Genomic DNA, 24,946 nt, shown 5'->3' with positions numbered 1-24,946 from the left:
AAGAAACAAAAAAATTGTTGGGAGAGCGGTCAATCTGGTCCACGCTCATTTTTTCACTGTGTATAAAAATATTAAGACAGGTCAAAATGTATTTGAAAACGCATTTCACGATCTGACATAACAGTAGCCTACCTTTTGGGCTTTACATTTGCTATATCTAGGATTCTATGTAGACTTTTTTTTCTCTTCACGTTTTAAAGTATGACCCATGTGCAGACAGTGTTGAAGAAACAAAAGTTTATTCCTTAAACAGGGGCAGGCAGACGTCAAGACGAGGCAGGCAGGGGTCAATAATTCAGAGAGGGTGTAAGGTACATGACAGCAGGCGGGCTCAGTGTCGGGTCAGGCAGAACTGGGAAACTAGAAAACAGGTGCAAGGAACAGGGAAACAAAACGAACTGGCAACAGACAAACAGAGAACACAGGTATAAATACACAGGGGATAATGGGGAAGATGGGTGACACCTGGAGGGGGGTGGAGACAAGCACAAAGACAGGTGAAACAGATCAGGGCGTGTCACTTTTAAGCATTTTGAACGAAGAGCGGTTTGAAGCCAAATGAGTAGGCTCACCGAAAAGACTCGGAAAGCCCGTCACTTCATTGACACGGAGATAGGCTAACTGACACGGAGATAGGCTATTTAAAGAGTGCATTGTGGGTGCAGGAATTGACCGACAAATCTATGTATATAGCAGCCTACAGCCTACCTGTTATTTCTTAAATAGGAAGAAATAAACTCCAACACAATCAAATGTATTTATAAAGCCTTTTTACATCAGCAGATGTCACAAAGTGTTGTACAGAAACCCAGACCAAAACCCCAAACAGCAAGCAATGCAGAAACAGAAAACCTTCTTCTTAGTCAAGTCTAATTAAAATGAAGACGGTTGAAATTAATTATGCCTAATTTAATCTCCATGAGATGTCCATTTCAGATGCGGCTGCTGCTTCAAGTTTCAGCACCACAATGTAAGTTACTCGAATCTGGCTTATTGTGAGGTCAATAACTGATAAAAATAGGCCTACATCATGGGTAAGAAACATCTTGTTTTTAATCAATTCAATTATAGTAGTAGCAAGCTATCAAAGTTGACCTCCAGTCCTCCTTCTCAAACTGAACAGAACATAGGCTATAGGCTAGTCCAAGCAACAACAAACATTTGACTCTCCTCCTGAACTGCCACTGTAAGCCTACACAGCACAGCCATTGTTAGGCAGCACACAAAAAACGTTTTTCATCAGCAAGAGCAGAGCTGGCCGGGACTCAGGGTTGTAATATCCATCACAGTGTGTAATACAGCCTAGTTTTATTTACACCATCCCAGCAACTATCTTAGAAATATAACTTTGCTCTGTGCTTCTCTGAGCATGCACTTCGTAGCCTATAGGCTATGGATAATGTGATTGAGACCACACTAAATAGCCTATAGGCTCACCTGATATTGCGCAGCCAGCAGAGAATCAGAGATGAGGGGCGGCTTCGGGCATATCTATATATAGCCTAATAAGCAACTGAGAAATATTGACATTTCATAAATTACATGACCGTACCCTGGACTAGAATAAAAAAAAATGAAACCCCTTGACTGAAATGTTAAAAGCATGACCCTCCCACATTTTCCTTCAGGTACGCATTATGTAAATGTCGATCCATCCCTAAACAATAGAAGTTGCTTCTTTTCAGTTTGATTGTCCACCAATCCCAAGGACAATGTGTAAGATGATAGAAAGTAACTACCTGTTTGCACAGAGAAGTGCATTGTAAATTGTACAGTTATTGTATGCAACTTAATCAAATATTTATAAATAATATCAAATAGCGACAGCTGTGCCTTACAGGTGCAATTAGACTTAAGTGTCTTGCTCAAAGGCACACACAGAAAATTTCACCTCGTCGGCTCGAACCAATAACCTTTTGGTTACTAGCCCAACCCTCTTAACCACTAGGCCACCTGCCACCCCACCCACATTGTGTTCCCGGAGCAGTGGCAGCTAGGATGGGTGGAGAGGGCTCGGTGCAAGGACTCCCGTCCTGCCAGGGGTTGATTTTGAGGTTAGCGGTGAGCTGGGGCATCTTGTACGTGGTGTCTGGATTGGCGTATCAGGGGGCTGGGAAGGGGAAGGCAACCTCCCAAGTCGGGGTCCGTGCTGAAACGCACTGCCAAGTTGTTTTCCAAAGAAGGAGTAGAGCTCACAGTACATGGCGGGCAGGGGGATGGGGTCCAGTCATTCCAGGGGGTGCCAGCTCCCCCAGGTCCCTGCAGGTGACTGGCGATGCCCAGGGTGGCCTCGGAGAGAGGCTGAGCCCGGCGGAAATCACACTCCCGAAGCGTGGCTGGGTGCTCCTTCTGCTGGCAGAGACAGGGCTCTAATCTCTAGCAGGTCCTCCACTGCCACCTGCAGGACAGAGAGGGTGTTGGTATTTGGTGGTTGACAGGGAGTTGAACCAACATAAAATGCAAAGTGCTTTGAGATCAGGTGAAAGGTAATACATGAATGCAATTTGTAACAATTCATTATTGGGATTATCTTGTATTACTTTGGACAGCTCTGTTTGCATCAGAAAACATTTCAGATTCAGTGACTGGTCTACTGTACTCACCAGGATTGCTCCATAGACCTTGTGTCCGTCTGCTTTCACCTGGGCATTGGAGACAGAGTAGTCATCCAGGACAGATTGCAGGTAAGGACATATGACTCGCTCAACAGCCTACAAAGACAGACAACACACACAGTGATCAGCAAAGCCAATGATCTCTAAATGAAAGAAATTATATTTTCATACATAGATAATCAAGATGTGGAAGGTGGATACATTTCCTCTAAGTGCATGTAGCCCCCTACAGCTCCATAGTGAGAACACAGCGGGCGGACCGGGTCTGACAGAACCTTCTGCAGAGACAGCAGAATCTGGTGGTACAGACCACTGACCAGGGCTCCATGGGTCCTGGCAAAGACACGGGTTTAGAAGGGAAATAGATCAATGGTCGAAGCATGGCCATGTTTCTATTAGGAGGGAAATAGATCAATGGTGGAAGCATGACCATGTTTCTATTAGGATGGAATTAGATCAATGGTGGAAGCATGGCCATGTTTCTATTAGGATGGAATTAGATCAATGGTGGAAGCATGGCCATGTATCTATTAGGAGGGAATTAGATCAATGGTGGAAGCATGACCATGTTTCTATTAGGAGGGAATTAGATCAATGGTGGAAGCATGACCATGTTTCTATTAGGAGGGAATTAGATCAATGGTGGAAGCATGGCCATGTTTCTATTCCACCATCTTGTGTAGAGGAAATGACAAGACATTAACAGGATGGATCGGTGTGGTGTCTGACTTCCGTTTGGTGTCTAATGTCATGGTCACACAATAATATATATGTTATTTAGCAGACACTTTTATCCAAAGTGACTTAAGTCATGCGTGCATACATTTTTATGTATGGGTGGACCCAGCGGGAATTGAACCCTAACCCTGGCCGTTGCAAGCGCCATGCTCTACCGACAGAGCCACACAACACATGAAGATCAGGTTGGTATAAAGGGAGAGGAGGACGACACTGGGTACGTAACTTTCAGCGCCCCCATGTATTGAGAGCTGGACAACATACCAGAACATGTGGCTGACCCGCAGAGCTGCGTACTCCCTAAGGATCCGGTGGTCGTTAAGGGAGTTGGAGGCGACCAGCGGCTCCAGGATGCAGTACACGACGCTGGACACCGGGATGCGTACGTACGAGCAGAGGTACAGGTAAAGGTTCTGAACCAGGCTCTTCACCATGTGGAGGAGACAGTTAAGCTGCTCTAGATCATGAGTGGATGAGAGGAGAACAGACTTCACCTGGGGGGGCAGAATGGAGAGAGGGGTGGATGAGAGGAGAACAGACTTCCCCTGGGGGGGCAGAATGGAGAGAGGGGTGGATGAGAGGAGAACAGACTTCACCTGGGGGGGCAGAATGGAGAGAGGGGTGGATGAGAGGAGAACAGACTTCACCTGGGGGGGCAGAATGGAGAGAGGGGTGGATGAGAGGAGAACAGACTTCCCCTGGGGGGGCAGAATGGAGAGAGGGGTGGATGAGAGGAGAACAGACTTCACCTGGGGGGGGGGGGGGAAGAGTGGAGAGAGGGGTTGATGAGAGGAGAACAGACTTCACCTGGGGGGGCAGAATGGAGAGAGGGGTGGATGAGAGGAGAACAGACTTCACCTGGGGGGGCAGAATGGAGAGAGGGGTGGATGAGAGGAGAACAGACTTCACCTGGGGGGGGAAGAGTGGATGAGAGGAGAACAGACTTCACCTGGGGGGGGGGGGGGGCAGAGTGGAGAGAGGGGTGGATGAGAGGAGAACAGACCTCACCTGGGGGGGGGGGGGGTAGAGTGGAGAGAGGAGTGGATGAGAGGAGAACAGACCTCACCTGGGGGGGGGGGGGCAGAGTGGAGAGAGGAGTGGATGAGAGGAGAACAGACCTCACCTGGGGGGGGGGGGGGGTAGAGTGGAGAGAGGAGTGGATGAGAGGAGAACAGACCTCACCTGGGGGGGGGGGGGGCAGAGTGGAGAGAGGAGTGGATGAGAGGAGAACAGACCTCACCTGGGGGGGGGGGGGGGGGGGGGCAGAGTGGAGAGAGGAGTGGATGAGAGGAGAACAGACCTCACCTGGGGGGGGGCAGAATGGAGAGAGGAGTGGATGAGAGGAGAACAGACTTCACCTGGGGGGGGCAGAATGGAGAGAGGGGTGGATGAGAGGAGAACAGACTTCACCTGGGGGGGGGGGCAGAATGGAGAGAGGGGTGGATGAGAGGAGAACAGACTTCACCTGGGGGGGGAAGAATGGAGAGAGGGGTGGATGAGAGAAGAACAGACTTCACCTGGGGGGGGGGGCAGAATGGAGAGAGGGGTGGATGAGAGAAGAACAGACTTCACCTGGGGGGGCAGAATGGAGAGAGGTGTGGATGAGAGAAGAACAGACTTCACCTGGGGGGGGGCAGAATGGAGAGAGGGGTGGATGAGAGCAGAACAGACTTCACCTGTGGGGGGAAGAATGGAGAGAGGGGTTGATGAGAGGAGAACAGACTTCACCTGTGGGGGGAAGAATGGAGAGAGGGGTGGATGAGAGAAGAACAGACTTCACCTGGGGGGGGGGCCAGAATGGAGAGAGGGGTGGATGAGAGAAGAACAGACTTCACCTGGGGGGGGAAGAATGGAGAGAGGGGTTGATGAGAGGAGAACAGACTTCACCTGTGGGGGGGAAGAATGGAGAGAGGGGTTGATGAGAGGAGAACAGACTTCACCTGTGGGGGGAAGAATGGAGAGAGGGGTGGATGAGAGAAGAACAGACTTCACCTGGGGGGGGGGCAGAATGGAGAGAGGGGTGGATGAGAGAAGAACAGACTTCACCTGGGGGGGCAGAATGGAGAGAGGGGTTGATGAGAGGAGAACAGACTTCACCTGGGGGGGGGGGGCAGAATGGAGAGAGGAGTGGATGAGAGGAGAACAGACTTCACCTGGGGGGGGGGGGCAGAGTGGAGAGAGGAGTGGATGAGAGGAGGACAGACTTCACCTGGGGGGGCCAGAATGGAGAGAGGGGTGGATGAGAGAAGAACAGACTTCACCTGGGGGGGGGGGGGGCAGAATGGAGAGAGGGGTGGATGAGAGAAGAACAGACTTCACCTGGGGGGGGGGGGGGCAGAATGGAGAGAGGGGTGGACGAGAGGAGAACAGACGTCACCTGGGGGGGCCAGAATGGAGAGAGGGGTGGATGAGAGGAGAACAGACGTCACCTGGGGGGGGGGAAGAATGGAGAGAGGGGTGGATGAGAGGAGAACAGACCTCACCTGGGGGGACAGAATGGAAAGAGAGGTGGATGAGAGGAGAACAGACTTCACCTGGGGGGGGGGGGCAGAATGGAGAGAGGGGTGGATGAGAGAAGAACAGACTTCACCTGGGGGGGCAGAATGGAGAGAGGGGTGGATGAGAGAAGAACAGACTTCACCTGGGGGGGGGCCAGAATGGAGAGAGGCGTGGATGAGAGAAGAACAGACTTCACCTGGGGGGGGGGGGGGGGGGGGGGGCAGAGTGGAGAGAGGAGTGGATGAGAGGAGAACAGACTTCACCTGGGGGGGCCAGAATGGAGAGAGGGGTGGATGAGAGAAGAACAGACTTCACCTGGGGGGGGGGGGGGGCAGAATGGAGAGAGGGGTGGATGAGAGAAGAACAGACTTCACCTGGGGGGGGGCAGAATGGAGAGAGGGGTGGACGAGAGGAGAACAGACGTCACCTGGGGACGGCCAGAATGGAGAGAGGGGTGGATGAGAGGAGAACAGACCCCACCTGGGGGGGCAGAATGGAAAGAGAGGTGGATGAGAGGAGAACAGACTTCGCCTGGGGGGGGGGGGGGGGGGGGGCAGAATGGAGAGAGGGGTGGACGAGAGGAGAACAGACGTCACCTGGGGGGGGCCAGAATGGAGAGAGGGGTGGATGAGAGGAGAACAGACGTCACCTGGGGACGGCCAGAATGGAGAGAGGGGTTGATGAGAGAAGAACAGACTTCACCTGTGGGGGGAAGAATGGAGAGAGGGGTGGATGAGAGAAGAACAGACTTCACCTGGGGGGGGGGCAGAATGGAGAGAGGGGTGGATGAGAGAAGAACAGACTTCACCTGGGGGGGGGGGTGCAGAATGGAGAGAGGGGTGGATGAGAGAAGAACAGACTTCACCTGGGGGGGGGGGGGGGGGCAGAATGGAGAGAGGGGTGGATGAGGGGAGAACAGACGTCACCTGGGGGGGGGAAGAATGGAGAGAGGGGTGGATGAGAGGAGAACAGACCTCACCTGGGGGGACAGAATGGAAAGAGAGGTGGATGAGAGGAGAACAGACTTCACCTGGGGGGGGGGGGGGGGCAGAATGGAGAGAGGGGTGGATGAGAGGAGAACAGACGTCACCTGTGGGGGGAAGAATGGAGAGAGGGGTGGATGAGAGAAGAACAGACTTCACCTGGGGGGGGGCCAGAATGGAGAGAGGGGTGGATGAGAGAAGAACAGACTTCACCTGGGGGGGGGCAGAATGGAGAGAGGGGTGGATGAGAGAAGAACAGACTTCACCTGGGGGGGGGGGGCAGAATGGAGAGAGGGGTGGATGAGGGGAGAACAGACGTCACCTGGGGGGGGGAAGAATGGAGAGAGGGGTGGATGAGAGGAGAACAGACCTCACCTGGGGGGACAGAATGGAAAGAGAGGTGGATGAGAGGAGAACAGACTTCACCTGGGGGGGGGGGGGGGGGGGGGGGGGCAGAATGGAGAGAGGGGTGGATGAGAGGAGAACAGACGTCACCTGGGGGGGGCCAGAATGGAGAGAGGGGTGGATGAGAGGAGAACAGACTTCACCTGGGGGGGGGGGCAGAATGGAGAGAGGGGTGGATGAGAGGAGAACAGACCTCACCTGGGGGGGCAGAATGGAAAGAGAGGTGGATGAGAGGAGAACAGACTTCACCTGGGGGGGGGGGGGGGGGGGGGGGCAGAATGTAGAGAGGGGTGGACGAGAGGAGAACAGACGTCACCTGGGGGGGGCCAGAATGGAGAGAGGGGTGGACGAGAGGAGAACAGACGTCACCTGGGGGGGGCCAGAATGGAGAGAGGGGTGGACGAGAGGAGAACAGACGTCACCTGGGGGGGGCCAGAATGGAGAGAGGGGTGGATGAGAGGAGAACAGACCTCACCTGGGGGGGCAGAATGGAAAGAGAGGTGGATGAGAGGAGAACAGACTTCACCTGGGGGGGGGGGGGGGGGGCAGAATGGAGAGAGGGGTGGACGAGAGGAGAACAGACGTCACCTGGGGGGGGCCAGAATGGAGAGAGGGGTGGATGAGAGGAGAACAGACGTCACCTGGGGACGGCCAGAATGGAGAGAGGGGTTGATGAGAGAAGAACAGACTTCACCTGGGGGGGGGGGCAGAATGGAGAGAGGGGTGGATGAGAGAAGAACAGACTTCACCTGGGGGGGGGGGGGGGGCAGAATGGAGAGAGGGGTGGATGAGGGGAGAACAGACGTCACCTGGGGGGGGGAAGAATGGGGAGAGGGGTGGATGAGAGAAGAACAGACTTCACCTGGGGGGGGGCCAGAATGGAGAGAGGGGTGGATGAGAGAAGAACAGACTTCACCTGGGGGGGGGGGCAGAATGGAGAGAGGGGTGGATGAGAGAAGAACAGACTTCACCTGGGGGGGGGGGGGGGGGCAGAATGGAGAGAGGGGTGGATGAGGGGAGAACAGACGTCACCTGGGGGGGGGAAGAATGGGGAGAGGGGTGGATGAGAGGAGAACAGACCTCACCTGGGGGGACAGAATGGAAAGAGAGGTGGATGAGAGGAGAACAGACTTCACCTGGGGGGGGGGGGGGGGGGGGGGCAGAATGGAGAGAGGGGTGGATGAGAGGAGAACAGACGTCACCTGGGGGGGGCCAGAATGGAGAGAGGGGTGGATGAGAGGAGAACAGACTTCACCTGGGGGGGGGGCAGAATGGAGAGAGGGGTGGATGAGAGGAGAACAGACCTCACCTGGGGGGGCAGAATGGAAAGAGAGGTGGATGAGAGGAGAACAGACTTCACCTGGGGGGGGGGGGGGGGGGGCAGAATGGAGAGAGGGGTGGACGAGAGGAGAACAGACGTCACCTGGGGGGGGCCAGAATGGAGAGAGGGGTGGATGAGAGGAGAACAGACGTCACCTGGGGACGGCCAGAATGGAGAGAGGGGTTGATGAGAGAAGAACAGACTTCACCTGTGGGGGGAAGAATGGAGAGAGGGGTGGATGAGAGAAGAACAGACTTCACCTGGGGGGGGGGCAGAATGGAGAGAGGGGTGGATGAGAGAAGAACAGACTTCACCTGGGGGGGGGGGGTGCAGAATGGAGAGAGGGGTGGATGAGAGAAGAACAGACTTCACCTGGGGGGGGGGGGGGGGCAGAATGGAGAGAGGGGTGGATGAGGGGAGAACAGACGTCACCTGGGGGGGGGAAGAATGGAGAGAGGGGTGGATGAGAGGAGAACAGACCTCACCTGGGGGGACAGAATGGAAAGAGAGGTGGATGAGAGGAGAACAGACTTCACCTGGGGGGGGGGGGGGGGGGCAGAATGGAGAGAGGGGTGGATGAGAGGAGAACAGACGTCACCTGTGGGGGGAAGAATGGAGAGAGGGGTGGATGAGAGAAGAACAGACTTCACCTGGGGGGGGGCCAGAATGGAGAGAGGGGTGGATGAGAGAAGAACAGACTTCACCTGGGGGGGGGGCAGAATGTAGAGAGGGGTGGACGAGAGGAGAACAGACGTCACCTGGGGGGGGCCAGAATGGAGAGAGGGGTGGACGAGAGGAGAACAGACGTCACCTGGGGGGGGCCAGAATGGAGAGAGGGGTGGATGAGAGGAGAACAGACCTCACCTGGGGGTGCAGAATGGAAAGAGAGGTGGATGAGAGGAGAACAGACTTCACCTGGGGGGGGGGGGGGGGGGGGGCAGAATGGAGAGAGGGGTGGACGAGAGGAGAACAGACGTCACCTGGGGGGGGCCAGAATGGAGAGAGGGGTGGATGAGAGGAGAACAGACGTCACCTGGGGACGGCCAGAATGGAGAGAGGGGTTGATGAGAGAAGAACAGACTTCACCTGTGGGGGGAAGAATGGAGAGAGGGGTGGATGAGAGAAGAACAGACTTCACCTGGGGGGGGGCCAGAATGGAGAGAGGGGTGGATGAGAGAAGAACAGACTTCACCTGGGGGGGGGGGCAGAATGGAGAGAGGGGTGGATGAGAGAAGAACAGACTTCACCTGGGGGGGGGGGGGGGGGGGGCAGAATGGAGAGAGGGGTGGATGAGGGGAGAACAGACGTCACCTGGGGGGGGGGAGAATGGGGAGAGGGGTGGATGAGAGGAGAACAGACCTCACCTGGGGGGACAGAATGGAAAGAGAGGTGGATGAGAGGAGAACAGACTTCACCTGGGGGGGGGGGGGGGGGGGGGCAGAATGGAGAGAGGGGTGGATGAGAGGAGAACAGACGTCACCTGGGGGGGGCCAGAATGGAGAGAGGGGTGGATGAGAGGAGAACAGACTTCACCTGGGGGGGGGGCAGAATGGAGAGAGGGGTGGATGAGAGGAGAACAGACCTCACCTGGGGGGGCAGAATGGAAAGAGAGGTGGATGAGAGGAGAACAGACTTCACCTGGGGGGGGGGGGGGGGGGGGCAGAATGGAGAGAGGGGTGGACGAGAGGAGAACAGACGTCACCTGGGGGGGGCCAGAATGGAGAGAGGGGTGGATGAGAGGAGAACAGATTTCTCCTGGGGGGGCAGAATGGAGAGAGGGGTGGATGAGAGGAGAACAGACTTCTCCTGGGGGGGGGGGCAGAATGGAGAGAGGGGTGAATGAGAGGGGATATACGAAATACAGTACTAGCTACATTTAGTATAGAAAGGAAGTATAGATTAGTATAGAAAGGAAGCATAGATTTAGTATAGAAAGGGGGAAATATGCTACTCAATCAGTTATTATGGTGACTGCGGTCATTTGGCTGGCCAATTACTGCCATCCAAAATGATCAGCCCTGGTCAGGTCATGTGGTCAAGAGAAACTCTGTGCCCTATAGGCACTAAATGACTGAATGTATGATGTGACATTAATGAAGTTAGATTTTTTAAATGTTTCAAATAAGTATAACATACCCCACTGATGACATGTACAAAATATTGCAGGAGGGCAGCAATCTTACAGTTGGACTGGAGACCCAGCAAAGCCACCTGTAGAATAAATAGTTCATCCTCCATGGAGTACATGTTAGAGCGATTTCAACCGTTTCTCCATTCAATTGAGTTGTATTACATGGAGATCTCAGGGAAAAACTGTAGTGTGCCTTCATAAGGGGTGGGTCCTCTCCTAGTATGACCCAGGTGATCTGCTGATGGTACTTAAGTAGATGCTCAGAGAGAGTTTGTACAGCACCGGATAATGTGAACAAAGAGAGGGCTCAACAACTCTGCAAAAGCTATGGGAGTAAATCTCACTCAATGTTCACATTTACTCAGAGCCCTTAACTGTACCTTAAACTTCCCGGTTCCCTTTCCTGTCCAGATAAGACATGTTCACAAGTAGGATAACAAATCATAGTCACTATAAATGTTACTACATCTCATAAACACAGAATGTGCATTGATTTGACTTTAAAATGGTGGCTTTGTAAGTATGCTTGTGGTCATTGTCCATTTGGAAGACCCATTTGCGACCAAGCTTGAACTTCCTGACTGATGTCTGGAGATGTTGCTTCAATATATCCACATAATTTTCCTGCCTCATGATGACATCTATTTTGTGAAGTGCACCAGTCCCTCCTGCAGCAAAGCACCCCCACAACATGATGCTGCCACCCCCGTGCTTCACAGTTGAGATGGTGTTCTTCGGTTTGCAAGCCTCCCCTTTTTCCTCCAAACATAATAATGGTCATTATGGCCAAACAGTTCTATTTTTGTTTCATCAGACCAGAGGACATTTCTCCAAAAAGTACGATCTTTATCCCCATGTGCAGTTGCAAACTGTTGTCTGGCTTTTTTATGGCGGTTTTGAAGCAGTGGCTTCTTCCTTGCTGAGCGGCCTTTCAGGTTATGTTAATATAGGACTCGTTTTACTGTGGATATAGATACTTTTGTACCTGTTTCCTCCAGCATCTTCACAAGGTCCTTTTCTGTTGTTCTGGGATTGATTTGCATTTTTTGCACCAAAGTATGTTCATCTCTAGGAGACAGAACGCGTCTCCATCCTGAGCGGTATGACGGCTGTGTTCATGGTGTTTATACTTGCGTACTGTTGTTTGTACAGATGAACGTGGTACCTTCAGGAGTTTGGAAATTGCTCCCAAGGATGAACCAATTGTTTTCTGAGGTCTTGGCTGATTTCTTTTGATTTTCCCATGATATCATGCTTGAAGGTAGGCCTTGAAATACATCTACAGGTACACCTCCAATTGACCCAAATGATGCCAATTAGCCTATCAGAAGCTTCTAAAGCCATGACATCATTTTCTGGAATTTTCCAAGCTGTTTAAAGGCACAGTCAATTTAGTGTATGTAAACTTCTGACCCACTGGAATTGTGATACAGTGAATTATAAGTGAAAAAATATGTCTGTAAACAATGGTTGGAAAAATGACTTGTGTCATGGACAAAGTAGTTGTCCTAACCGACTTGCCAAAACTATAGTTTATTAACAAGAAATTTGTGGAGTGGTTGAAAAACGAGTTTAATGACTCCAACCTAAGTGTATGTAAACTTCTGACTTCATATGTATTTAAGGAGTGCATGGGACAGTATTGGAGGATTTGGCTATACCGACATCTATGGACAGCATAATAGTGTTTGTCAAACAGGTAGGTCTACCACGTTTTTGAATAGGACGAAATAGGCTCCAATTCTACATGTAATTATATGATTTGGCCCATAAAAATAGTTGGTGCGAGCGTGCACATATAGTAGGTCCCTTACCGGGCAAAAAATGAATTTTACTTTAACCCCTGCATCAGAGTTACAATGTTTCAATCACTATTCAGCCAGCTGCCTATAGTAGTAAACAGACTTTCTTACTAATAATATGACATCTGATATTACAATAAAAATGACACTTTTATTTAACATATCTAACATATCATTTAATATTCCTTTAGAACTGTAAAAAGAGTGAGATAATTTGAGCTTTGCAAACAAGTGCTTTCATAAATGCATGGCGGGCCTCGTTTTGCTGGAGCAGTGTAAAATACGCTTTCTGTCAATGACCCAGTCTTACCAAATTTGGTTTATTTACATACCTAATTTGATTGTCCAACATACATTTCAGCATTTCTTCAATTCGTGGCCCGCCTAGAGTGTTCTCTTCCCTCTGCTGTGATGCTGCATTGCAGTCAGCGATGTTTTCTCTCCGTAGCTGTCCATGGTCCTGAAATCAAATCAAAGAAATCCAGCATTTCAACAAACTTCAGAAAGTTCACATTATTTGGCTCGTTCAGCCTGGTCCTACGTAGCGCAATGTTTTGGGTGGCCATTACACATATCAGGGCTATGAGCCTCTGCAGCACATACGGCCAATAGAGAGTCTCTCTGTCAATACCCCGTTGGGCTTGGGCATCGATAGTTTGCCTGATCTCCAGCTCCTTCCACCTCTGGATACTATCTAGTGAGGTGGCACAGATTCTTCCAGTGCCTGGTTCCATCCATGACCAGCGCAGATTTGCCCTCATGTGAAAAACAGCAAAAACATTAGGCCGCATTGTTTTGCTTGGAATTAACGAGCCATGGTATCTCCACTCTCTACCCGTTCGCCATCATATTGTAGTGGGCCACCGAACATTTTCGTTGCCCCTCAACTCTTGGTAAATTCCCCACCTTATCCTGATATGGCCCAGCCTGCACTAACATATCCAGTAAAGATCCATTCACATAGCGACGAATCTGCGTCCGGGTCTCAGATAGGGTCTCTGCCAGCATTGTTTGGAGGTGAGGCCTGGTCCGACCACCTGTTCTTGTCCACCCAGAGAGCTGTCATCGGTGGAAGTGGATGGCTCGGACTCATCCGGTTCGCCCTCTTCGCTGCTAGAACCAGCGAACGGGGGCTCGTCCGTCTGCAGCGAATCTCTTTGGCTTAGAGATCGTGCCTCTTTTCTCGTTAGTTTAAAAATATATATTCGCTTCTGGCCACACTAACAATCTCCATTGATTTTGTAACTGCTTCATTGTGTACCTGTGTGGCTTCCCTAAACCGGTAGCAGACATCTTCAGCCAGCAAAGCAGCCACATCGTTACTAAACTCAACTCGCGCACTTTCGGTCATGACTCACGAGTTTGACAGACTCGCTGTGCGCTTCTGCTCCCTGTCCGCCATGCTTACAGCGCCGCTTCGTGGACATACCTGCAAAATAATCCAAGTGTAACTTGTGTTAACATGGTTTGTTACTTCGTAAACTAGCCACTATGCGTGCACCAATGCCAACCGAATGGTGCTAAGCGACACACACAATTCGACTTGCTCACTTACCGGATGAGGGATTGTCCATCACGCCTACAACCAAGCCCCCGCCCTTTAATTGAAAACAAAGACCCTGACGGTGGTGTAAATGCATTGAGCAGCAATGTTGCCACACAGCTGATGACCAAGCTTAGCTAAATGCTTCCGTTTGAATTGAGCTTAAGAGTGTATTGAGAGTTAAATGGGCCTTGTAAAATGAGCCAATCAGTGCAATCAGGCACGTTCAAGGAATAAAGTGATTACAAGTAGTCCGTTTAAAAGGCAAGTAGCAGTCAGGAAGAGAAAAAATATTATGCCCTTTTAGTGCAGTTTAAGTCAAATTTGGGGCTTGCATCCCAAATACACAGATAGAAAAGGCTCCATTAACAGCATAATTTAGGTAATTAAAGCCTACCCAGACAAGGTAAAAGTAGTTACCTATTGGTCAAAAATAGAACAGCTTACTAAAATGGAATGCATGATAGCAGTGAAAAGTTCTGGCTCGTTCAGTGAATGAAGGACAAGTTGTTAAAAATTGTGGTTTATTCAAGGCAGAAGTATCACAATAAATAAAAACTTAAGTTAACTCTTAAATAAACACGTATAACCTCATTAAAATGTACAGTTAAAAGGCCTAATCTACATATAAACAAAGATGAGTGGATCAGTCAGAACACCAATGAGGCCATTCAAATTGTTATGCAGGACAGTCTAATCAGTCTCTCCAAACTACTATTGAAGAATGACACATGGAACACCCCAAAATACACTTATACCACCCCCCTATTAAAATACATATGGCCTCCAAGATCATAGCAAACCATCACAATATACATCACATTAGTTACGATACCATTCTTGCCTAGTGACTAAAGCTTGTTCCCCCAGACACCCTGCATGTTGCAGGCAGCCTCCATGGCCTGGCTGTTCTCCAGTTGCTGGAGCCTGAGGGCCAGAGGCAGCAGCACATCATTCAACTGGCTGGAGAAGGCGAAGGCATTGTGGGCCACAGGGTTGTTCAGCGGGGTGGATGAATCATCAGGCCAGACCGGGGAGGGCAGTCCAGATGGGGGAGAGGAGGAAGAGGAGCAGGGAGAAGAGGAGAACCTGTCTGAAGCTAGGGACAGCAGATGGGTGCGGGCACCCCCCTGGATGTTGCTCGGCAGGCCATGTTGGAAGCAGCAGCGGGTGCCGTAGAGGCAGAAGCCAAAGGAGCTAAAAGTGCGGCACAGGGCCCCGCGGGGCTTCCAGTCCTGGGATTGTGCCTGGGGCCTGGCAATGGGGGCCTTCTCAGGAGCGCTGTCTGGGGACTCCAGGCCGCCATCACTGAGGCCGCCATTACCGTCACCCTCGATGTGCAGGAAGTTGCAGCGTGAGCCAAAAGGGCACACACCGAACGAGCGGTAGGTGCGGCAGGGGATGTTGCGGCGCCGGCGGTGGCGCTGCTCCTTGGCAGTGTGGGCGAACAGGCAGCGGGTGCCATAGACGCAGTAGCCTGCTGTGTGGAAGGTCCGGCACAGTTCCGTCTTGTACTTGGGGTGGCGGGACTGCACGTGGAGGTCGTGGAGGCCATGGGCAAACTGGCAGCGCTCCGCATACTTGCAGAAGCCCGTGTCGGCATAGCGGCTGCACAGCTCCGTCTTATAGCGGGTGGAGCACAACCAGGGGATCTGGGAGGGAGACTCCACTAGGGGCAGGAGGGCCTCAGCCATGGACATGCTTCCCCCACCTCCAGCTGAGCAGTGCTCCCTAGGGAACAGGTCATCTAGTCCCTCATGGTAGGGGAACATGGGCAGGTCATCACTGCTTCTCTGTGGAGTAGAGAAGCATTGTAAATGTCAAGTTTGAAAGGAATTATTTGGATGGTAATCCACTGAAACTAGGTCAGGAGACAGTGAAAATGCAACAGTACACTAGCAAGTAGTTCTGTGTACATACCACATTTAGTCAAAAAAAACAAGCCGACTTAACACTAATCTCATCACATGACAGAATATTGTCTAAAACATTGTTCCCCCTGGTCCTTTGAAGTAGAGAAGGTCTTAATGAGACTAACCTGGATAAAAAGGAGGTTGAATGAAAAAAAACAAGGCAAGCAACTGCCACGTCTAACTTAGAAAACAATTTATTTTACTATAGAAAATCCAATAAAAGCAGGGTAAGCTACTAAAGAAGCATCACAATGAAGTAGTATTTCTGAAACGCATAAAAGCAGCATTACTATACCTCAAACATTGTTACGAATTGAAGATATTGCCCAACGACTGTGCCTCCGACGCTCTCCACTTGTTGTTAGACTAACTTCAATGTCCAAGCCAAACTCTAAAGAACAGTTTTCCGTATGAAATCCGTAGAAATAAAAGAAACGTTAAAACCTATTCTAGCCTACAGACCGTTAACGAAGTGAACTACCGGCCACCCTACTTGCTTTGTTATGAAGTCGCACGTATCTTGCGCCTGTGTCCTCTGTATTTTAACTTGACCCAGTTCCCACTCCCGCCTTCCCTTTAAAACGAGGATCAGCTGTGCAACATTAAACGCCAGTAGGGCGTTCGAATCCACCAATCAGATGCAATGTAGCTGGTATTCGATTAGCAACGGCCAATGGCGTTGAGTCTCTGCGACAACGTTGCAGTTTTAGCGTCGGATGAAATGGTCCTTAGCACAGACGCAATAAACATATGCCAATTAATGCCCTGATTACTAACGTCAAGCCCATTGGGTACATAAACAATTATTCTGTTCTGTGCCAATTCACACCACAGTTGGAGGTCAACCTCACACCTGAGTAATTTGTTAATTAAATGCTGTCTGTTAGGGGGGAAATATAAACCTTTGTGTGACATATAGGCTGCTTACACAGGCAGCCTAATTCTGATATTTTTCCAGTAATTGGTCTTTTGACCAATCAGATAAGATCTTTTGCCTATAATTATGGGAAAAGATGAGAATTGGGCTGCCTGTGTGAATGCAGCCACTGTGTATTTATGATTGATCAAAGTATTATTCAGTTTAAAAGTTATACAATAAAATTTTCTTGTTTGGCGGAACTAGTCTAAGGTTACAACATTTATTTTCTACAGAATCCAACACCATCGTGTGATTCATAAGTATTCCTCAAAATGTTCAATTGATAAAGGATATCATTCAATTATTTAACCAGGCAAGTCAGTTATGAACAAACTCTTATTTACAATGACGAACTACACCGGCCAAACCCGTTCAATGCTGGGCCAACTGTGCGCCGCCCTATGGGCCTCCCAATCACGGCCGGTTGTTATACAGCCTGAAATCGAACCAGGGTGTCTGTGGTGACGCCTCAAGCGCTGAGATGCAGTGACTTAGACCACTGCGCCACTCGGGAGCCTGTTAATCATACGTGTTTATATTTGACACTGACATCTAAGCAACATTACATCATACACATCCAGAAAAAGCACACACCAGATAAATGTATAGGACCACAAAGAAAAAAAAAATCTTTATTTTCTTATCAAGATACATTAAAAGGATACAGACATTGGAATAAAAAACACTTGAGAAAACCCATTAATTGTAGCATAATTCTCTCTCCAACATACAAAATTCTAACCCCCTCTACATCCCTCCCACCTGCTCTGATTTGCCCCCCCCCCCTCCAAACCCACCCAATGGAGAGCAATGTTCACATGTACAGTATTTTAACCCTCTCCACAATATGGAGTAATTACAAGCCTTCTTCCCCAAAGATTTAATATAAAAAAACTACTTTTCAATAGGCCAAGTTTTTTTTTTCCTTCTTCAGATTAGTATTTTAACACTTCAAATTGTTTTAGAAACATTACAAAAGCCCACATTGGGACCAAACTTGCTTATAAATCAGTCATTTCTACCCCCATACTGGCTGCCATTGCACACAGAGCCCTGAGGGAGAAAGAGGAATTATAATATCCAATTAAGAATTAATTTAATCTAAACTCACCCTTTCTTCATAATAAACACAAAAAGGGAAAATTAAGATTCAAACCAAATCAACCCACAAGTAGAGACATCCCTGGAGATTCCACTCCCATCATCAACGACGTGACTCCAGCACCCAGGCCAATATATATTGCTGCTTTAGTAACAACATTATCTGACAACAACCAGCTCGTAACATCATTTGCCAGTTTCATTCAAACCCAAGATCCAAACAGTCCATTGTCATAATTGCTGTGGCCTAGTCTATGTTTGGGGGAGCTGAAGGCATATGATTTATTGGTACAGGTGACAAAATTAACAGGGGCTATCGAAGAATGGAGTTTTACACCTAGAATGTTTTATTTTTTTATGGCTCCATTCTGACTCCACTAAAACAAACCCATATTTCTCTCAATAAAGGACCTCAAAGACAACAGTATCTATTTTGCATGTCCCAAACAATCAGATCCACATCCAGTACCACCTTTGTTTGAATATCTTCCAAACCTACACAATATGAATCTCATCTACCTTGTTAACCTACACCACCCTTTCCTAAACCCTTACTTTTTCCTCTCGCCTACCATAGTATTGAAGACACAAGACCGCTGTACTCAAGCGGTTGCCTGACGATTCATCCTGAATTTAATTCCTCTGCTCTTTCGATCGCTACATTCATTCAGTCTAAAACTGCCATCCTAGACGTTGCTTGTTTGACTTCAAAATGAGGGGCGTTGAACAAAACAAATCCATCAGTGATTGGATCGTCTAACCAATCAGTGTATCAAAGTTGATAACGTCAGCATATAGGCAGGCTCTGGCCCAACCCATAGGTTTCTGGGACCAATCAGAACGGTCAGTATGTGTTTGCGTTCTAGAAATCATCGGGGGAGGCAGGCAAATCCAGACTCATCGTGGAGAAGGAACGTCAGTTAGTGGGAACAATGTGGCTGGGTAGCCAGGCAACTCAAGCGGTCTTCTCAGTCAAAACCAAAATGCACCCAAATGCATTACAGAGAAGGATCCCGACTGTCTCTCTCCAGATGGGTAAATAAACGGCTGTAAAAAGTGTGACAATCAAGTGATGGTAAACAAGACAGGACTCAAATTGATTGTGACGACAATCAACTAGAAAAACAGAGCTCAACACCTAGAGGTTATGAGAGGGAGTTGGGTGGAAAGCTGCTGATGTTAAAAAGACCCGGAGGGGGGGGGTCAACAGAATTGATTTCCTCACTATCAAACCCTCAAACGTAACTTCTGATAGGATTATGGAGAGATAGGGGGCAGGATCAGGTCAAATTTAGGTGTGGAGAGGGGGTAGGGCCTGATGTGATGGTGTAAGAGAAGACGGGGGTCTAAAGTAGAATCTGACAAGTATCCTTGAAGGATGGGTCACACAAAGCACTTTACTGCAACCTCCCAGACCTATGATGGAACAAGTGGGTGAAACCTTGATCAAAATAGACTTTCCAAAAAACATGCTAAAAAACTGCCCCACATAGCCCTCCCTATAGAATATGAATAACTAGAACGGACATTTAGTCAAATTGCTGTGGTTCTAGTATTTCTATTTCCATGGCCCTCCCACAACCACACCCCTACCAGTCCCCAAACAATTAGGTGTCAACCCCTCAAAATGCTGCTAATATTTACACAGATAAGAAAGGACCTGGAGGGAAAAAAATAAAGTGTGCTTAAATCACCATTATTTCAGGATGAGAAATATTTCTGATTTTAAATTACACAGTTCAAATTATTTGCCATTAAAAAAAGGGGAGCAAAAATAATTAAGCAAAAAGAGCCGGAATAAAATAGTAAAGCCCAAAGCCTAGTGCGTGTATGTGGGGGGGTGTTGTGTCTGTGTATACACTCAGTGTACAGAACATTAAAAACACCTGCTCTTTCCATGACATAGACCAGGGGAGGCAATCAGGCCCCGAGGACTGGAGTTGCCCACCCCTGACATAGACGGACCAGGTGAATGCTATGATCCCTTATTGACGTCACTTGTTAAATACACTTCAATCAGTGTAGATGAAGGGGAAGAGACAGGTTAAAGAAGGATTTCTAAGCCTTGAGACATGGATTGTGTGTCATTCAGAGGGTGAATGGGCAAGACAAAATATTTAAGTGCCTTTGAACAGGGTATGGTAGTAGGTGCCAGGTGCACTGGTTTGAGTGTGTCAAGAACTGCAACGCTGCTGGGTTTGAGGCGTTCCTGAGGGCAAAAGGGGGTGTTCCTAATGTTTTGTACACTCAGTGTATGCGTAGTGTGTGTGTAAAGAATTGATGCCATGTACTAGATGTAATGCATACATGTGGGTGTCACTCGTGTGTGTGTGTGTGTGTGTGTGTGTGTGTGTGTGTGTGTGTGTGTGTGTGTGTGTGTGTGTGTGTGTGTGTGTGTGTGTGTGTGGGGGGGAGCAGCACGTCAGCTTTTGGGAGGTAACAGAACAGAAGACGAGATTTAAAAAATACGACGAGATAAAACAACTACTGGTATGGGGTTGTGCTGCTACACTAGCAGGTCGGTGCGCGGTGGTGCGCCCTTCCTGTTTCGCAGTGGGGGGGTTAGTCTTCCAGGACGATGGGCTCGCTGGTGCTGGAGGGCAGGATGGCTAGAGCCAGGGGCCGGGGAGGCAGGGGCAGCTTGACCCTGACGGGGAGGTGTGGTTTCCTGGCTGCCCGCCGCATCTCAGACTGGGTCAGGTGTTTCCTCAGAGCCCTGGTGGGGACAGAAATACACACAGTGAATTATCTGTAGGACTCAGAACAACATTGGCACACCTAGGAGTCCAAGGCTTTGTTGACACAGGTCTCATTTTTTGCCCAATTATTGGCAAAAGATCTGTTCAGAATTTGGCTGCCTGTATAAAACACAGTCTAATGTCAAAGTGCACAGGTGCAAAGAAGAAAACCCTTCATCTCAGATTGAGAAATATACATAGTACTATATTGAACACCTGACAAAGGGATCAATCAGGTATATGGCAAAAAATTCAGTGGGAGAATTTGTTTGGACTAAGATTGATCCCTTTGTCAGGTGTTCAATATAGAACTGCGTAGATTTCTCAACCAAAAAGCACAGAAGGTGATTTGTATCGTCCTGCTGACTGCTACTAAAGAGAATAACAGACGCTCAGAGACCAGGACCTACCTGGTGTATTTAGTAGCAACAAAAACCACAGGGTTTGGCGCGTCTCCTTGGTTCACTTTCTGACGCTTGATCACTGACTGAGAGGTGGTCCTCATGCCTGATGTGAACGGCCTCCCATTGGTGGGGAACGGCAGTGCCAACGCCTGTGACCAATAAGAGAAGAACAGTGAGAGGTGTGTGTGTGTGTAGCCACTTGGCCCAAGCTGTGGTCATGCTGCTATGCTCAGCGGTGATGGAGAGAGACAGATGGTCAGTAGATCTCCCACTGTTACAGAGGAACCAGAACCAGTGCCAGTCTGTCCCTCTCTGCAGTCTGAGTAGACAGGGACATGAGACACTACCCAAGGTTACAGTAAATGAGGCCGTCTATACCAAACAACAACCGGTCAGTGTCACATGTATGGACTGACAGATAGAGGAAGTAAAAATGGCGGTTGTGGTTTGTGTGTTTGCATGCGTGTGCGAGGAGTACTCACGCTGCTGTCAAAGGGCCTCTTCCCGAGCAGGGCCGATCCCCCGCGGGGCTGGTTGGCCTGGTTGCGGTTGATGGGGGTGGGGGTGCCTCTGGGGGCCTTCAGCTTGAGTGGAGCCTGGATGGCTGGAGAGAGGAAAGGAGAACCCCAATCAAAAACGAAGCCACTTAAAATAAAAGTGCATACCGCTTCATGATACAGAACCAGTCAAACGTTTGGACACACATACTCATTCCAGGGTTTTTCTTTATTTTTACTATTTTCTACATTTTAGAAAAATAGTGAAGACATCAAAACTATGACATAACACATATGGAACGATGTAGTAACCAAAAAAAGGTGTTAAATCAAAATATATTTTAGATTTGAGATTCTTCAAAGTAGCCACCCTTTGCCTTGATTAGGTAGTCACCTGGAATACATTTCAATTAACAGGTGTGACTTGTTAAAAGTACATTTGTGGAATTTCTTTCCTTCTAATGCGTTTGAGCCAATCAGTTGTGTTGTGACAAGGTAGGGGTGGTATACAGAAGATAGCCCTATTTGGTAAAAGACCAAGTCCATATTACGTCAAGAACAGATCAAGTATTAACCCAACATTTTTGGGTTAATACATGATTCCATGTGTGTTATTTCGTAGTTATGATGTCTTCACTATTATTCTACAATGTAGAAAATAGTACAAACAAAGAAAAACCCTTGAATGAGTAGGTAGTTTTAACTGGTACTGTATTTCGACAGCAGGAGCATGAAAACGTAAACGCAATTAGGGAGAAAAACTACACACAAGTTATTTTAGTGTCCGTGCCAACCGTGGGTAAATACACACAGTGTCAGCAACGTAAGACATCTCAGGATCTCAATGATCTTCTGTGATTGGACTATTTTCTTACCCAGTTCCTTCACTATGGTGGCCAGTGGTGGTCGGGGGATTGAGCAGTTCTTTATAGGGGCCTTGGTCGCTTTAGGCAGCCTTATCATACCTGAGAAAAGAACACCATAAGCATTACAGAAAGTGTGTGTATATATATAATGTGTGTGTATGTTCATGCGTGTCCATTTACTCACACTCGGCCTTGACGGCATTGGCGTTGATGGAGGCGTAGGGGCGGCGTGCGGCGCTGCGGGGCTGCAGGATGTCGGTGCAGACGCGGCGGGCGATGCGCGTCAGCTTGGTGGTCTGCAGGATGAACGTCTGGCGGTTTTTGGCCAGCAGCTTGGCCCGCCCCCCACTAGTCGTGAACGGTGACAGGCCCTGCACTTCCTGGCGGGTCATGTGACCTCGGGGGGTTGACTCCTGAGGGGCCAAGAGTTAACATATCGAAATATCATGATTGAATATCTCAGTCTTCATTGGCTTCCTCTCCTCTGCTGCCGCTGTAATGATCTGATAACACCGGCTAGGCCACCAAGAATTCGGAAATTAAAATGATATTAACTCACTCTTCCCTGTCCTATGCAGATAAAGGAAAGCTAGGCTATTGAGGTGCACCCAGTATTTGAGTGGTTTAGGGCAGCAGGTTAATAAAAGCAGACATACTGAGCCAGATCTTGCGGCGCCCTCTAGCTGTGTGGGGGTCTTCAGGCCTCCGTACTTCTTCCAGTAGATCCAGCAGGATGCACACAGTCTGCACTGCATGTTGGGAGGACCCCACGCGTACCACTGTGCTGACTGGGCGGCTGCAACAGAGGGGAGATCTGTTAGATGTCCAGAAAAAGAAATACGTCAAAATCCCCTACACTACACACATGGGATTGTTCACTACAGTTAGACAGACAATAGACCAGACACAAAACACAAACTAAAGTTGTATGGCAGAATACTCACTACGGCAGCTCTCACAGCTCAGTCCTTTCTGGAAGCCAGCGGCCCCGTTCATGCCAGGCTTGTTACCAGGAGCCATGATCTGGTTGGGGTTGGGCTTGGTGCTGGAGGTAGAGAGAGAGAGAGAGTTGATGTGTTTAGTTACCGTGGTAATGATGGAGATTGTGCATTGGCTCTGCTGCAGTTCAGACGGTTACTCACTAGGTGGGGATGTAAACCTGCTTCAGCTTGCTGTCTGCTTCCGCTGCCTTGAGTCGTTTCTGAAACGAACATACAATTCAATTTGCAAAGTAACAACAAGTAGCTCTGCTTGTGAAGACAATTCTGCATTATATATATATCACTTAGTACTATGCATAGTACTATCGCATTGTTTCGTAGAGTGTGGCTCAATGGCAGAGTGGTGTATTTTACCTGTTGAATGTAGCGGTCGGTGGTTTTCCACATGTAGTAGAACTGAACCACGCTGGCTAGTGACTTCCACGGCAACTGGGGACAACAGAGTCAGAACATCCTTCAACACTGACCAGATGAAAGCACATAGGATACAGTTAATATAGAGTGGTGTTCCGGAGGTGCGTTTTGAAACGGAGGAGGTACTTCTCTTTCTAGATTCAAAATATTCGACCTTACTGTTCTTTCTGAACACAAGCCAGATATCTATTAGTGGAATACGGGAGGACACTTACAAAGTCCTGGCGGATGTCGTTGAAGTCCTTGCCATACTTCTCAAGGGCCTCCTCGAACAGCATGGCCTCCGAGGCGCTCCACTCCTCCATCTCGTCGCGGCAGAGCACGGGCCCGCCCTGCGGCACCAGCGTGGACATGGCCTTGGCGAGGTCATAGCCGTTCTTCTGCAGGGTATCCATCGCATGGAACTAGAGGGGGAGAGCGGGGACCATTAGATATATTGGTCATTTTAGACACAGGTTACCGTATTGAAATGTTTTAAAAATGTGAAATGACATTACATGGTAAACTAAGTGGCCAGTTTATTAGGTACACCCATCAAGTACTGTGTCGGACCCCCCTTTGCCTCCAGAACAGCCTGAAATATTTTTCATTTAACTAGGCAAGTTAGTTAATAACAACTTCTTATTTACAATGACGGCCTACACCGGCCAAACCCGGACGATGCTGGACCAATTGTGCGCCACCCTATGGGACACCCAATCACGGCCGGTTGTGATACAGCCTGGATTTGAACCAAGGTGTCTGTATTGACGCCTCTAGCACTGAGATTGCAGTGCCTTAGGTCCTGAGTGGCGCAGCGGTCTAACGTGTACCAGGAGAACATTCCCCAGTAGCCTGTAACGTTGACACCATGCAGGATGAGTCCATGGGATCATGCTGCTTGCGCCAAATCCTGACTCTGACATTAGCATGACGCAACAGTAACTGGGATTCTTCGGACCAGGCAATGTTTTTCCACTCTTCAAATTGTCCAGTGTTGGTGATCGCGTACCCACTGGAGCCACTTCTTCTTGTTTTTAGCTGATAGGAGTAGATCCCTGTGTGGTTGTTAACTGT

At 49.1% G+C, this 24,946-nt stretch overlaps 3 protein-coding genes across 4 annotated transcripts in view; all 3 read right to left on the bottom strand.

Annotated features, from left to right (window-relative positions):
- Nucleotides 1-222: 222 nt before the first annotated feature.
- taf6l (TAF6-like RNA polymerase II, p300/CBP-associated factor (PCAF)-associated factor) lies at nt 223-14,017 on the bottom strand. The gene is given in 9 exon segments (XM_055938914.1): nt 223-2,098; nt 2,101-2,217; nt 2,220-2,320; nt 2,322-2,398; nt 2,604-2,711; nt 2,817-2,842; nt 2,845-2,948; nt 3,618-3,847; nt 10,698-14,017. Coding segments are annotated over 9 exon segments (1,035 nt in total). The 5' UTR covers nt 10,809-14,017; the 3' UTR covers nt 223-1,937.
- Nucleotides 14,018-14,544: 527 nt separating this feature from the next.
- Nucleotides 14,545-16,521, bottom strand: cth1 (cysteine three histidine 1). Its single transcript, XM_055937132.1, has 2 exons — nt 16,246-16,521; nt 14,545-15,830 (listed from the first exon to the last, which is right to left on the bottom strand). Exons 1-2 carry the CDS (start codon nt 16,252-16,254, stop codon nt 14,889-14,891), a joined length of 951 nt encoding a protein of 316 aa, XP_055793107.1. The 5' UTR covers nt 16,255-16,521; the 3' UTR covers nt 14,545-14,888.
- Nucleotides 16,522-17,473: 952 nt separating this feature from the next.
- Nucleotides 17,474-24,946, bottom strand: part of mta2 (metastasis associated 1 family, member 2) — a 31,474-nt gene continuing 24,001 nt past the window's right edge. Inside the window, exons 9-18 of one of the 2 annotated variants that reach the window (XM_055938912.1) lie at nt 24,106-24,294; nt 23,831-23,905; nt 23,618-23,676; nt 23,420-23,520; nt 23,132-23,289; nt 22,660-22,888; nt 22,485-22,574; nt 21,595-21,716; nt 21,119-21,261; nt 17,474-20,686 (exon numbers count right to left, since the gene is read on the bottom strand). In XM_055938912.1, coding sequence (XP_055794887.1) covers nt 20,533-20,686; nt 21,119-21,261; nt 21,595-21,716; nt 22,485-22,574; nt 22,660-22,888; nt 23,132-23,289; nt 23,420-23,520; nt 23,618-23,676; nt 23,831-23,905; nt 24,106-24,294 — 1,320 coding nt within the window. In that variant the 3' untranslated portion in view covers nt 17,474-20,532. The remainder of the gene's footprint in view (nt 20,687-21,118; nt 21,262-21,594; nt 21,717-22,484; nt 22,575-22,659; nt 22,889-23,131; nt 23,290-23,419; nt 23,521-23,617; nt 23,677-23,830; nt 23,906-24,105; nt 24,295-24,946) is intronic. The other variant, XM_055938913.1, reaches the window with a different exon arrangement.

This window comes from Salvelinus fontinalis, chromosome 11, assembly GCF_029448725.1.
Source record: "Salvelinus fontinalis isolate EN_2023a chromosome 11, ASM2944872v1, whole genome shotgun sequence".
NCBI lineage: Eukaryota > Metazoa > Chordata > Actinopteri > Salmoniformes > Salmonidae > Salvelinus > Salvelinus fontinalis.
The sequence above is the reverse complement of the archived record's forward strand: the minus strand, read 5'-3'. Positions and strand labels throughout refer to the sequence as shown.